General features: G+C 39.9%; 1 protein-coding gene across 1 annotated transcript in view; it reads left to right on the top strand.

Annotated features, from left to right (window-relative positions):
- LOC103798144 (protocadherin Fat 3-like) overlaps nucleotides 1-14,141 on the top strand; it is a gene marked incomplete at its 5' end in the record, with an annotated part of 49,253 nt that overhangs the window by 5,538 nt on the left and 29,574 nt on the right. The window contains 3 exons of the mRNA XM_009070390.1: nucleotides 1,148-1,291; nucleotides 1,843-2,040; nucleotides 4,480-5,278. Of these exons, the coding sequence (XP_009068638.1) occupies nucleotides 1,148-1,291; nucleotides 1,843-2,040; nucleotides 4,480-5,278 (1,141 nt within the window). The remainder of the gene's footprint in view (nucleotides 1-1,147; nucleotides 1,292-1,842; nucleotides 2,041-4,479; nucleotides 5,279-14,141) is intronic.

Here is a 14,141-nt window from a genome sequence, read left to right as displayed (position 1 = left end):
CTCTTTCTGCTCCATACAACCCCCCTAAAAACATGTTCCCTTTTTCCTTTAGGTTGGTCCCACATCCCAGAAGAGCCCTCTTATTTTGTGTGCTTAGCTTGTACTCCTCCCTACTACCAGAAAGGTTTTTATTTTTCAAATGCCTTTGCATTTCCTCACCCTGCTCCTGAAAAAGCCCCTTTAACATTATGTTGTTGCCTTCTGCAGGGCTGTGCTTTTCCTCGTTCCAGCCCTGCACTGAGAGGGTGAAGCAGAGTGTTGTATCTGGCACGTTTTGCCCTTTGCTCACTCCCCTGTAGAAGGATTCAGGGGCAGACATGTCAGCAGCTTTCCCTGAGGAACAGGGAGCAATATACAATAAAAAAGCAGTTGCAAGACCTGAGGAGGCCAACAGAAGGATGCAGTTCAAAAAATCCAACTGTCACCCATAAACTCTGCATAGACAAAGCTTTTGCAAGTTGTCGCATATGCTCACACCTCACACACAGGCATGTATGTGTGTAGAGTGCCCGTGGATGAAGCACTGAACTGCCAGCACTATGCTGAGGAGTTTGTGTCTGTTGCAAACGGGCAGGCTCAAGACCCCTTATCTTCTACTGAATGGTGGATAATATCCTGTTGTTACAGAGACTGTTGTCCCTAATACTCCCAAATGTTTTCCAGTGTGCTTAAGCCAACAGCCTGTGAACTTTTTCTTGGTTCTCCATCACCACGTTAGAAACACTAGGTGTCAAACTGAGGCTGGCTCTAACAAGCAATTTATGTAACATCCTGGAAACCAACTGGAAGATAAATAGAATCAGGTCACGTGTCCCAGCTGACACCTAGGTGAAATGACTACAGTACTAATGCCTGGGTTCAGATATTATCTGTCCTTTATTTTCTGTCTGCCCCTTTATTTCAGGAATGCATTATCTGATACCGTTATTTTAATACGATGAAGCTGTTATGTTTATTGATATCCTTGTAAAACAGAAGTTGGGACACAGTGTAGCAATAAACAGGATAATATTATACTAAGGGCAGGAAGGTAATGAGGCCAAACAGTTTACCTTAGAATATGGTAGGTGGTGTATTGGATGTAAAGAACTTGAGTTAAAATTTAGGACTGCTTTCACAATGATTTAATGTTTTCACCTTTTTGCAGATATCGGGTTATTCATTAGTTATCCAGGCAAGAGACAGCGGCACCCCTCCTTTGTCTTCATCTGTGACGGTCAATGTGGACATTTCTGATGTGAACGATAACAGCCCTGTATTTACTCCAGCTAACTACACCGCTGTAATTCAAGTGAGTTTATCCTTCACATCAAAAACTTCTCTGATTTTTAAAATGCAAGAGCATTTGGTTTCAGTTAAGTAGCTTTTGATGATCTATCTGCAAAAGAAGTATCAAGTGATCTTATCTAAAGTAAAGTATAAACACATCTTTCTGAAGTCTTTGGTAAGTTTCTGTTTGCTGAAGCTCCTTAACCACAGCATCTGTCACACATTTTACTGTTCATCCCTGTTGCACCAGGTACTCTAGCCTCAAAATGTCTGTTCTGGGATAAATTCACACTTCTTTACACCTTGTGTAGGGGGTGAGCCTTAACTGTTAGGCAATCCCAATCAGACACAGTATCAGGCAGAGCTCAGCAGTCCCTGGAGGTGTGGTGGGTACCTTCATGCCTACCACTGGTCTGTGGGATGTAAGCAGTGTCAAATAAATGCAGCTTGTGAAATGCTATCTTGGGCAAAAAGCATTCAGTTGAATATTCTCGATAGCAAAATGTGGTATTTTATACTTGCGATATGTATCATTTTAATCCTTTTCTTTATACACTGTGTATATGTGTAAAGGAAAATAAACCAGTGGGCACAAGCATTTTGCAGCTGGTAGTGACAGACAAAGACTCTTTTCACAATGGCCCCCCTTTTACCTTCACCATCCTCACTGGCAATGAAGAGGAGGAGTTTACACTGGACCCTCACGGCGTTTTGAGGTCTGCAGTCATCTTCAAGCACATGGTTGCAACTGAATATGTGCTCTGCGTGCAGGTATGGCTTCATTTTTGCATCTGCACATAAACAAAAGAATCCTCTTAGTGGTAGGTAACCTGTACATTGCCTGTATGGGTTGGTTTTAATCAACTGTATTCTATGAGTAAAAAACATGCATTCCAGTTTACAAATGCACAATATGGTGCAATTCCTTTGATGTTCTTAAGCCTAATTTCATATAAATATAAATAGGTAGCCAGCCACCTTTCCAATTTCCTCCGTATGAAATGAATTTTCTGAGCAGCAACCGTTATGGTTTAGGATTTTCATCACTTTTTCCTGTAGCTAAGCAAGGAAAATAAGCAAAAATGCATTATATACATATAAATACACCACAGAACAAGTGACAGCAAAATACTGTTCTAGGAAGGAAAATCACTTCTGCTTTTAAGTCATAAATTTAATCATAAATTTTTGGACGCCTACCAAGAATTCATGAAATCACATTTCCAAGGTCAACTTAGCTCTTAAAGAATGTCAAAATAAGACATGCAATAGAAGCCCAGCTCAAACTTAGCTTTAGAGTCATTGTTGAGAAACTTTGTAACTAGGGTAATTTTGATTACCAAAACCCATAAATCCAAAAGTAATTTGTCCACATTTCTCAGGCCTGCCAGAGAAGATGGATTAGGGTTCAGTAAATAAGCAAGTCCAGGGAATGAACTACACCTCTTCATTCATACATGGTCCTATAAGCTGTGTCTGAAATGCATCCTTCCTCCACTTGCTTTGCTGGTGTTGATCTGTCTAAATACAGCCAGCCTATCTGCCTATCAAGCACATTTAATGCTGTTCACAGCAGTAACATCCTTAGGTACAATTGTTAGTTACCATTTAAAAATATGAGCTGTGATGCTAATTAACAGTTCAAATCAAAATTTTACAAGTTTGCCATTTAATATTCCCCAAACCTATGTTTTAGCCTTGTAGAAAAAAAAATCCTCACCTTTCATTCTTATTGTGCCTTCATCCTAAAGTATCCTGCTTTCAGGGCAATTTGCTAGCTGAAGTTCTAGTATAGCCAAAACTGGGCACAAGAGTTAAATTTAAGCAGAATCCTCTAGCTGTGGAGATCCAAGTATTTCATATAAATGAAATCTTAGACAGACTGCCATGTATGAGATGCACCAACATGCTCATAAAAACCACACTGTTGGATTGTGGAGGCATAATTCCTCCCAGTATTATCTTCTTTAGGGATTTCTGCAGTGAAAACATTTTTTATAGCTTCCTGTTTTGCGTAGACCATAGAAATGCTTCTTTCCATTCATGTGCCAGAGGGCCATTTTCTCCTTTCCACCATAAGGTTTTTCTGTGTTAGGTTTTTTAAAAAGTAATGCTAAAATGGAAAGCGGAATGGGATGTAATCTCTGTGCATGTGTGTATGTCTGCACATGTATATAAATTATTGTTTTTAAATGCTCCACCCAGCTCTTTTAGGATGAATGAATTTTGGAGTGTCTTTGGAGCTACTAATCCATTCCTAGTAATGGGCATATTACTGTTGTCATCCTGCCATAATTTTTCTTCAGCTTGTAAATTTTCCTCCCCATGTCCAGATACAAAGATCTTTGAATGTGTGCTGTATCTCTGTGCAGTGTTCTGTCCTTCTGTGGAGCAAATAAATGAGTGGAGCAGTATATCTTAATAGTGACTTCAATGAAAACATTTCTCTTAGCGTAGGAAAGGACACTGATTCAAGTTTGCACACCTTTCTGTCATGGTGGCCTTGGGTTTTTTGTCATACTTGCTCTTTACTCTATAAGAAAGTGCAAATGATGCCATCAGACGTGCTCTGGGTCATACAGTCATCTGTCCAAGTGCAGTGCTGCTCTCGTATTTTATTGTTAGTAAGAGCACAAGCACCTATTTCATTTTTGGAGGGTGATAAATTTTATTTATTTCAAGCATGTTTCTAGATTGCTTCAGGTGAAGTAGTACAGAGTGCTGTAGAAAAATTCTGAACTCCCTCACATCCACAGAAGTTAAACAGGGTCTGAAATGCTTTGGAGCACACCAAGCAATGCAGAAAGCTGCTGTTTCACTAGACTTCAGGCTCTTTTCCAGGGTAGAAGTTTGGTGCAGAATATACCACATTGTTGGTATATTCTGTGTTGTGCAGAAGATAAGTGATAGCTGTGGGATCCTGGGAACATTTCAGTTTGGGTAATGAGACATTCTACTGACACATTTCTCTCTGCAATCCACTTAAAGATCTGTGCTTCCCTAAAAGTTTTTAAGTTCCACTGCTAGAAATGGCTGAGACATTTCTTTACATATGTATTTTGCAAATGCATTTGGGAAGTTCTTTTGAGAGGTTTTCAGAATTACTGGTGCTGTGAAAATAGACATAGCAAGAAGTTAGGGTTGTAGGCTGTGTTCTATGAGTGTTTTGGGTTTTGATGAATTTTTTTATTCTTTTCTACATTACATCAGGCAAAGGACTCTGGGAAGCCTCAGCAGGTTTCCCACACCTACGTTCAGGTGAGGGTTATTGAAGAGAGCATTCACAAACCGACTGCAATTCCACTGGAGATTTTCATTGTCACCATGGAAGACGATTTTCCTGGGGGAGTCATAGGGAAGATTCATGCCACAGATCAGGATGTATACGATGTCCTCACATACACGCTAAAATCAGAGCAGAAAAGTTTGTTCAAGGTCAACAGCCATGATGGGAAGATCATTGCCCTTGGAGGGCTCGATAATGGCAAATATGTCCTGAATGTCTCTGTCAGTGACGGTCGGTTCCAGGTACCCATCGATGTTGTGGTCCACGTTGAGCAATTGCTGCAAGAAATGCTGCAGAACACAGTCACCATCCGTTTCGAGAATGTTTCCCCAGAAGACTTCGTGGGCCTTCACATGCATGGGTTCAGGCGTACCTTGCGAAATGCAGTGCTCTCCCAAAAACAAGACAGCCTACACATCATCAGTATTCAGCCGGTGGCAGGCAGCAATCAGCTTGACATGCTGTTTGCAGTTCAGATGCACACTGGTGGTTTCTATAAGCCTGCCTATTTGATTCAGAAGCTTACCAATGCGAGGAGACACTTGGAAAATGTGATTCGTATTTCTGCTATCTTGGAGAAGAATTGCTCTGGACTGGATTGTCAGGAACAGCACTGTGAGCAAAGTCTGTCTATTGATTCACATTCCCTGATGACCTATAGCACGGCACGAATTAGTTTTGTGTGTCCCCGCTTTTACAGGAATGTGCGCTGCATGTGCAATGGTGAGTACTGCTCCCTCTTCCCCTCCCATCTTTGCACATTATGCGATAGGATCCGTTTTGTTCCTCTGATGCAGATTAGAAGGGGCATTTCAATTCAGTCTGTTAAAGCACGTCTGGCTGACGCATTGTGGGAATTGATTTCTCAGGCTCGGGAAGAATTGTTCATGTTTACTGATGTAAATGGAAGTTTATGAACTTTGGCCTTTTACGACAAAGACTGCTTTCCTGGAGGCTCTGTAATCAGAGCCATCAACCAGCTTCCAGGGGAGGGGAAGGGATGGGAGAGGAAGGAATAGGAGAGGGAGGAATGTGGTTTTCCCACCCAGTTGGTGCCACCACTGGGGAATGACCATAGTAGAGCAGCCTGGTCTGCAGCAATGCACCAGCAGTATCTGAGGAAAAGTACCCCCGACCCAAGCTGGGCAAGTGGAAAGGCCTTTTCCAGTCCTGTTTTTGAAGAGAGGCACAGAAACCAATGAAGTATATTATTAGCAGGCACTATTTCTGACCTTTGATGCTACAGTAGGGGACATGGTGGATTTCAGGCTGCTCCACAGTTTGGTAGAGATTTAACATGGGTATATGACAAATAGACTCAGGAGCCAATCTTCCGTATGATCCTGCACTCGGATTTTAAAACCTCAGGCAGTTATAATACTAGCTCTGTTTCTTTTGTTTGCCAGGCTATTTGCTCCTCATTCCACTTCATTTAAGAGCAGAGAAAAAAGCTGCTGTAAAATCAATACATCTAAGTCTCCCTCATCTTAAGCACACATGCACACATACACACATACACAGGGCAGTACAAGAATTCAGCAACCATGTCCCTCAATAGCCAACCTTTGTCCTGCAGCAGTCAGTAGGGCTTCATGTTTTACCATTGACCTCAGTGAGGATGAAAATAGGCATAAATTGCATAAAACTTAACTAGAAATCTTTTTTTTCTTGTGGCACATGAATAATAATGCATAAAGTTCAGTTCTGTAAAAATATCTCAGAATTCTTTGTCTGAGGTACATTCAAGAACAGAGTATCTGGTCAATTTTAAGTGTTATAAGTTTCAAATAGAAATATCTGTTATAACAATAGTCAGCATTTTGTTACACATGAAAGGCTCTGAAAGAAAGGATTTTCACAGGTTTAAAGGGGACAATGCTGCAATATCCTCCAGTCAGGTCCAGGAGCCAGTGCAGGAACGCTGTCTGCAAAACATTTTTATATTCTCTAGGTCATGGTTTAGTCTCATTTTTGTATCAGAAATCACAAATCCTCATGTCTATGGGGATAGTGATAGTTCTCACAGGCAGAAACTGGTTTTCTGGCAGCAAAGATTTTCACTGTTTATAATTTCATTTCACTACTTATTAAAGTCAATAATGATGTATTATTCCCTCTGCCTCATAATCCCTTAGCTTAACTCCAAAAAAGGGACTTTGCAGTGCAGTATGGTTCTGATCCAGCAGCTCTCTCCCTTTTTCTCCCTGCACAGCAAGTTTGCAATGCACAGAAATTCAGCTGGGACAGTGATTTCCAAATTCTTCTGTCATGTACCAGTCAATCCTCAAAATGGATGGCAGTCTGCTGGAAAGGCAGTGTGGTTCTGGGACTGACTGTGGTCCCCAGCCTCTGGACCATTTATCATGGCCTTGATGACTGTTGTATGAGAACAGTTGTAACAGACAGCTTGTCCTGGTCCAGCTGGAAAGCTGGAGGGGTTCCCACTGCTCCCATTTGAGCCACTATGTGCTGATTTCCCATGGGTGATCCACACAACTTGGGGTAGGGTTGTGCACATCCAGCCCGTCATCCAGACTGTAATAAAAGTGTTCAGAGCTGCTGTTTTAGGTATGGCTGCCAAAGAGGTGAGAGCCTTGGTGCATATTACTTGCACAGAGATAAGAGGCCTTGGTGAGAAGTAAAAATCCATGCTTTGGCCTTGTCCTTGTCCTTATTAGTAAGTGTTTCAGCTTCTTCTACTGTTTTTAATTAAAGGAGCCGCAAAAAAATGTCTCAGTATTTAGGTAAATACACAGACGCACACTGTGTTTTCTCACATTGGAGGTAACACAGACTTCTGAAGGTATATTACTTAATGTATGGACAGTTTTGCTTTCATGAAGGCTAAAGACTAGACCAAAAGAGTTAGAAAAATTCAAATACTTGTTTGATAAGTAGTTCTTGTACATGCACATAAATGCAGCAAGTCAGGAAAAAGTGGACAAATTTATTTTGGCTTGTTTAACAAGACAGCATTAGCAAGATATTATCAGTATAATAAAGGTATTATACTTCCTTTGTTACTAAAATAGTTTCACATCCAGTAAATATTAATAGCTTGAATTATGACAAGGCCATTAAAATATTTCGTGTGTTTCCAGAGATCTGATTCAATTATGATCCAGAAAGCTTGAGTTTGAACTAATTCACTCATTCTTGAAATATGTATCATACTTGGAGTGTTTTTCCCACTGGCAGATGTCACAGATATGCACAATTTATGCATGCCAGCTGTGCATAACTTACCTAGATTACCTTTGTGAGCAAACAGAGTTATCTAATGTGAAAATGCAGGGAGACTGTGAAGCAGGCAGTGGGTGAAATGTGGAGGCTCAGCGGCTCAGCTCTGGAAGGATAAGTTCGGAAGTTCACATGCATCAGTCTTAGCCTTTAAAATCAATAAAATTGAACTAAAGAGTTTTCCAATAACAGACTGTCTCCTTAGATTTCTGACTCATGTGTTTGTATTTGTATGAAAAATATTGTCACAAACTCGGGTTTGTTTCAGTATGACCACAGGGGCTATGCGATTACCAATCTCCCATCACATGATGTGAGGTATGCAAACATCTGTCAGTGCTGGGGGAAATAAGGATAGGAGGAATGGAATAAATATATCTGTGTAAAATAGTTCTCATAGCATTCTCATTTTTCAGAAGCAAAAATCTATTCCATATTTTTTTCATAATGCAAAGTAATTCTTTTGTGTTGAGACAGAAGTGCAGGGAAGAAGCTGGTTTTGTTGGGACTACTTTGCTATAGAGTTGTTCTGCGTATAATCTGAGAAAAGTGAGGTTACATTAGTATGTTTATAGGAGAGAGCTGGATTGAAATAATCTTGACAAATGTGGGTATATGTCTACATCTGTGCTGGTCACTCCAGGCCCCATTTGCAGACAGTGGAAAGAATGAGGTATTTTTAATGATGTGATACATCTCTCACTAGATTTCTAAAATCAGTCAGATGAATCATGCCCTAAAGTTATATGAGATTAATTCCATTTCAAGTGTTTAATATGGTTCTGGCCTAATAGTTTGAAAGAATTTTTCTAATAGACCCAGAAGTGTTCAGCAAAAGTGCAGACACTTACATCCACACAATGTTATCAAGAGAATAGCAGTCTTGGACCACCTTCTCATGAAACAAGACAATTCAGACTTTATGAAGCCCCTTCTAGATCTTGTGAATGCTCTGACAAAAGGACATCACAGACTGTGAGGACCTGGTATTAATGTAGAACCTATTTTTCAGAGGCAGTTTTTGTCCTCAGCTCCATAGAGCACACACTGCCTCTTAAAGAATCCTGGGTGGTTTGATGGACTGGGCATCAGGAACCCAATTCTTACATGTACAACTCTGCTTCTCCAGTTTTCAGGAAGTACACATGTACATATTAGTGAGCATGGAATTCTTCTGGCAAGGAAGATTAAAGAATGTGCATCATCTGTGCTTGGGAACAAAGAGCTGCAGATAACTTTGACTGATTTGATCCGGCCGTAGTCCTTTTAACATCGCACTTGTTTAAGGAGGGATGTTTCTCCCTGTGAATATCTCTGACATTAAGGCCCATGCTGAGAGCACACAGTCTCATATAAAATGTGGGAGAGCTGAAGCATGAAGTGAGGGCATGACAGTAGAATCAGGATGAGTGGGAATTGCTGTCTATCAGTTAAGAAGTCCTAAGGGAATCTGTGGTCAAGGAGTGGATGGAAGAGGTCAAGTGTTGTTCTAAAACTCAGGGAGAATCCGTTTCCCCAGGACATACTCTGCGACACAGAGTTTTCCAGGGCCGCCTGTGGTGTCTGTACTGTCCTACAGTACCTGGTCACTGTGCTCCAAAAATAAAAACCAACTGCAGCTCATGAGCTGATGGTCTTCCCTCCCCACTGAACTAATTATTATTAAAAGTAGCAGTTTGGAGTTTGTTTTACATTCTTCCTGTAACTCTGGCCCTCATGACTCTCCCTCCTTTCAAACTTTCTTCTGCAAGTAAGAGAAACAGGCTCTTTTCTTTATACTCATACAGATTCAGGAGAATGGAGTTATAGAAAACCACCAAATATCACAAGGCTTAAGTTAAAATTGGTGTAGCACTCAATTTTCAAAATATATTTACAATCCTGGAAATGCTCCTTTTCTGAAGGGCTAGGAATTAAATAAATGTCTCATTTTGCAATGGAAGAGTGTTTTCTTCCTCAGTATACTGGTTAGGAGATTGAAATACTTCTATCTTCTTTTAGAGAATTAAACTGAAGATGATCTGTCAAAATCAAGTGGGTCTATTCCACCTTCTCCTGCCACGCACTGGTTGATGCTAACTCGTGTGTCTCTGTGATACCTTGTAGAGAACAGTTTTATTAATACTAATGTGAGTTTCAAGAGAATGCTGTGGATTGTCTGGACTTACCTAGAAGAAAAAAGGATCAATTCAAATACTTCTTGAATCTCTTATTGGATGGTAAATAGACTGCTCTTTGGAGTGGAAATGCAACATTAGAATAATTTTATTTAAATTCAGGCTGTAAATCTTTGATGTGGACAACGTAACCTTGAACAATTTTACAATTTTGCTCCACATAGTTGTTAAATCAGCCTGAAAATGCGTGTTAGCTGGGGCAATGCAATAATGCAGATTTGTAGCTTATGTACTCATAACCATAGACGCAGGAATAAAGCCCTTCTTCCAAGTCTGAATATTTTAAAAACTTTGTGGCAGCTATGAAATCCTGCTGCAGCAGGATGAATAAAAAGTTGATTTTCTTGTAGTTTACCAGAAGAACTATTCGTGGCCATTCAGTATAAGTAGTTCTTTAGTGTATCTCCACAGGTGCAGTAAGTACTTTAGATCTTTTCCATATGTTTTTTGAATGTGGAAGGATGACTCCGAAGTACAAATCAGAGTTTGAATCAGCTAAAAAACCTGGCAGAGATGGATTACAAAGTAAGCTCTTGCTTTATTGCTTCATGTCAAAGATACAGTCATAGGTTAGGGGATGTGAAAATTTGCAGAGCCACATTTGGAAATCTCAGTGTCCCTTTCTGATGAGTTGTGGGGCTTTTGTCCAAATGGTTTGTCTGTCAGCTACACAGAGACTCACAAAAGGTTTAATTTTGTTCAAAGAAGATAAATCCTTTGCATACACCATAATGCTGTGTATTTGTCACATAAGAACAAGTTAAAATAGCTGAAACAGCCAAGGAGAAAATACACAACAGCCTACAGAATATTTAACAGCCTGTTACAATTTCAGAAGTAATCAGTACTTGCCATTGAATTCCAAGAAATGTGGGGGGTTATTCTTAAAAGCAACAACAACAAAAAACAACAAAAGCGAACAAACAAAACAAAAACAAACAAACATGAACACCAAAAATATAACCAAAAAATAGCCAAACCCAACCCTATTGAAAGCATCATCCTGTTAAATTCTGCAGGCCTTACATTTACATAGAATACAGTTCTGTAGTGCAGAACCCCATTGATTAACATTTGTTTCTTGATCTGTAGGACTTAGGTGTGACTGTATATTGCAGCTGCTATTCCTGCTAACATTGCCTGCTAATGTGATTAATAAAGATTGCCGTGCATTATTTTCCAGCAGTGCTACAGGCAGTACTGTAAATCGTATACTGCATAGACCTCTCAAACAAATGTTTGATAAAGGAGGGGAGGATGTTAAGCATTAAATTGAGTGTGCTGTACATCAAGGAAGCCATTTACAGTAATTGCCGTATTTGTAGTCAGCCCATGTCCACTTCAAAACCTACAGTAATATTTTTTCTTATCCTAGAAAATACTTACAGTATCAGGTAATTTCAGCCATGCTTACTATGAGCCCGGCATGGCTTGTACAAAAGTGTGAGAGCAGTAAGATTCTTCCTTTCATTACTTTTGGAGATGTATGTTATGACAGGTTGATTTCTTCCTTTATAAATTGTAAATAAAATGTAAATAAAATATGCTGAAAAAATAAAGTAGTTTTTGAATATAAGGATCCTGCAATATAGAAGAACTGCCAATATTCAGAAAGTGATGGGTAGGAAGGTGCTTTTTATCACTGAATTCATTACCCCCATGTCTTAAGTGAATTAACTTCATAAGCAAAACACAAGGTTTCTGTCCGTTCCCAGCAAATGGCTTTCACTCTATTCAGGTTACAACCTCATAAGCAAAACACAAGGTTTCTGTCCATTCCCAGCAAATGGTTTTCACTCTATTCAGGTTACAACTGAAAATCAACAAAAACCAGGCCAGGAGTGACTTTTTCCCTGCAGCTGAAGTCTAATTTCATAGCAGCCACGCAGAGGTGCCCAAATGTAGAAGCTGACCCTACATCTACCAAGTACCTTATTGAAACCAAGAGAAGGCTAACTCTTGTGGAAGTCACATATTTCTGAAAATTCATATAGTAAGCAGCAATAGTTGTATCATGGTTTGCATTATTGTAGACAGTGTTGCAAATCTTTTAAGATTAGGACAATCAGAAAATTTATTTAGACACTTTTAGAAGTTATATAGATGTTTTAGCTAATGCCTGTGAAATGCAAGAAGTTTCTTTGGCATTGACAGACTTTACAGTAAGTCCATGACGTGCTCCACTTGATAGGATGTAAAGAATTTAGGTGGTTTTGAAGAGCCTTCATGTAACTATGTCGCTCAAGTGTTTTAAGCAAATTTAAAACTTAGTATTGTTCTCTCCATTCAGATTAGGAAAAAAAGGAAGACAGGTTTAGGAAGCCTGGGCAAGCTGGATAGGGTGTGAGATCTCAGAAATGTCGGGAGGAACATAGGGAAAGGGCAAGTTTGACTGTTGTGTATGATCAGGCTGGCAGTATGTCCTGTGCAGTATGTCCTGTCCAGCTGTTATGCTGTCGCCCAAGCATGGCTTAGAATCATAGAATATATTGAGTTGGAAGGAACCCACAAGGATCGTCAAAGACCAGCTCCTGGCCCTGCACAAGACCACACCAAGAATCACACTGGGTGACTGACAACATTGTCCAAATGCTCCTTGAACTCTGGCAGGCTTGGAGCTGTGACCACTTCTACCTCCTTAACTTTGCTTCTCAGAGGTGTACTAGGGCTAAAGAGTCTGTAAACAAAAATGTACCTATATATATAATATAAAATATACATATACAAAAACATAGCTTATCATAATTACTTTTTTCCTCATATTTCTAAAGCCCCCTGTGCAGGAAGCTTTGTGAGAAAATGAATGGCCTGAGAGTTACAACACCAATTATAAACCAGTTACTGCTCATAATGGTTTGTTTTTATATGTGGCCATGGGGTTTAGGGCAGCCTTTGAAAAAGATCTAAAATGGTTTTGCTATGCACTTGTCCAAAAGATGCCTCTTCTATGAAGGGTATGGCTTTGTTGGTTTTTTTTTATTAAGCCATTCTTTGCTTATACTGACATGTGAGATCAATAACTGTCTTTCATTACTCTTGTATTGCAGCAAATTGTGCTTTACACCGTGTATCTCTGACAGTATTTTAACTTCTTGCAGGAGGACTCTGCCCAGGGTCTAACGATCCCTGTCTGGAGAAGCCATGTCCAGGGGATATGCAGTGTGTGGGGTATGAAGCTAACCGGAGACCATTCATCTGCCAGTGCCCCCCAGGAAAGCTTGGCGAATGTTCAGGTGCATGTCACAGCCCATTTTGTAGGTAGAGGTGCCACTGAAGTCAACAGAAAATGTACTCTTAACACATCTCAGCACTGGCACTTGGTTTATCTGGCACTTGGTTTATCTGTATAGAAACCCTGTAAATACCTGTCTTTATAGCTGTGGGGATGTATGAAGACCATAATCCAGTTTCCATTTAGAAATTCCCACTGACTTGCTTGAATACCAGATCAGTAAAACACGTTGCTGAGAAAACAGGATTTTTCCTGGAGAATGTTATGCCAGATGTTTTCCTGCCATGGGCAAAGCTCTATAATTAACTCTTCTGCTTACAATTTAGATTACCAAGATTCCAACCTTTATTAATGAAAACACTACACCATCCCAAAAAAGAAAGTTTGAGGACATTTGTTAGTTCTCTGCAGCTGTGTTGTTCCCTGGGATATGACAGGCCAGGTGGGAAGCCAGTGAAGTGGAGCTTTCTGTTGACTTCTGTGAGTCCCAGACTGCATGGCATAGGATATGTGCTATTTGCCTGATGAAAACACAGCAGATACTGAGCTGTGGTCCTGGGCAGTGGTTGTAGGGAGGTTGCACAGGTTTGGCTGACATCTGCCCACACCTAATTTTATACCCATAACACAACTGCCTGATGTACAAGTATGGTCATCTTTGGCTCCCACTGTTATCAGTGAGGCAAGTTATGTGCCTCCAGGGGTGCATAAGCTTAAAAATGCCGAATACTTGGAGAAACCCCTTTTTTTCCTAAGTATAGAGAAATAGAACTTTCCTCCATTCTGTGAAAAATAATTTTTAGAAAAAGAATTACAATATATTTTGTAGTACATGACACTTTTTTTTCTTATCAAAGTTGGGGTTTATTTATTTCTTCCTAGGCATTCTCATTAACTTTATAAATTCCTTAATTAACTTGACATATGAGGAATTGTT

This window comes from Acanthisitta chloris, unplaced genomic scaffold (genome assembly GCF_000695815.1).
Source record: "Acanthisitta chloris isolate BGI_N310 unplaced genomic scaffold, ASM69581v1 scaffold1082, whole genome shotgun sequence".
Taxonomy (NCBI): Eukaryota; Metazoa; Chordata; class Aves; order Passeriformes; family Acanthisittidae; genus Acanthisitta; species Acanthisitta chloris.
Note: the sequence above shows the minus strand (reverse complement) of the source record. Positions and strands in the feature narration are given on the sequence as shown.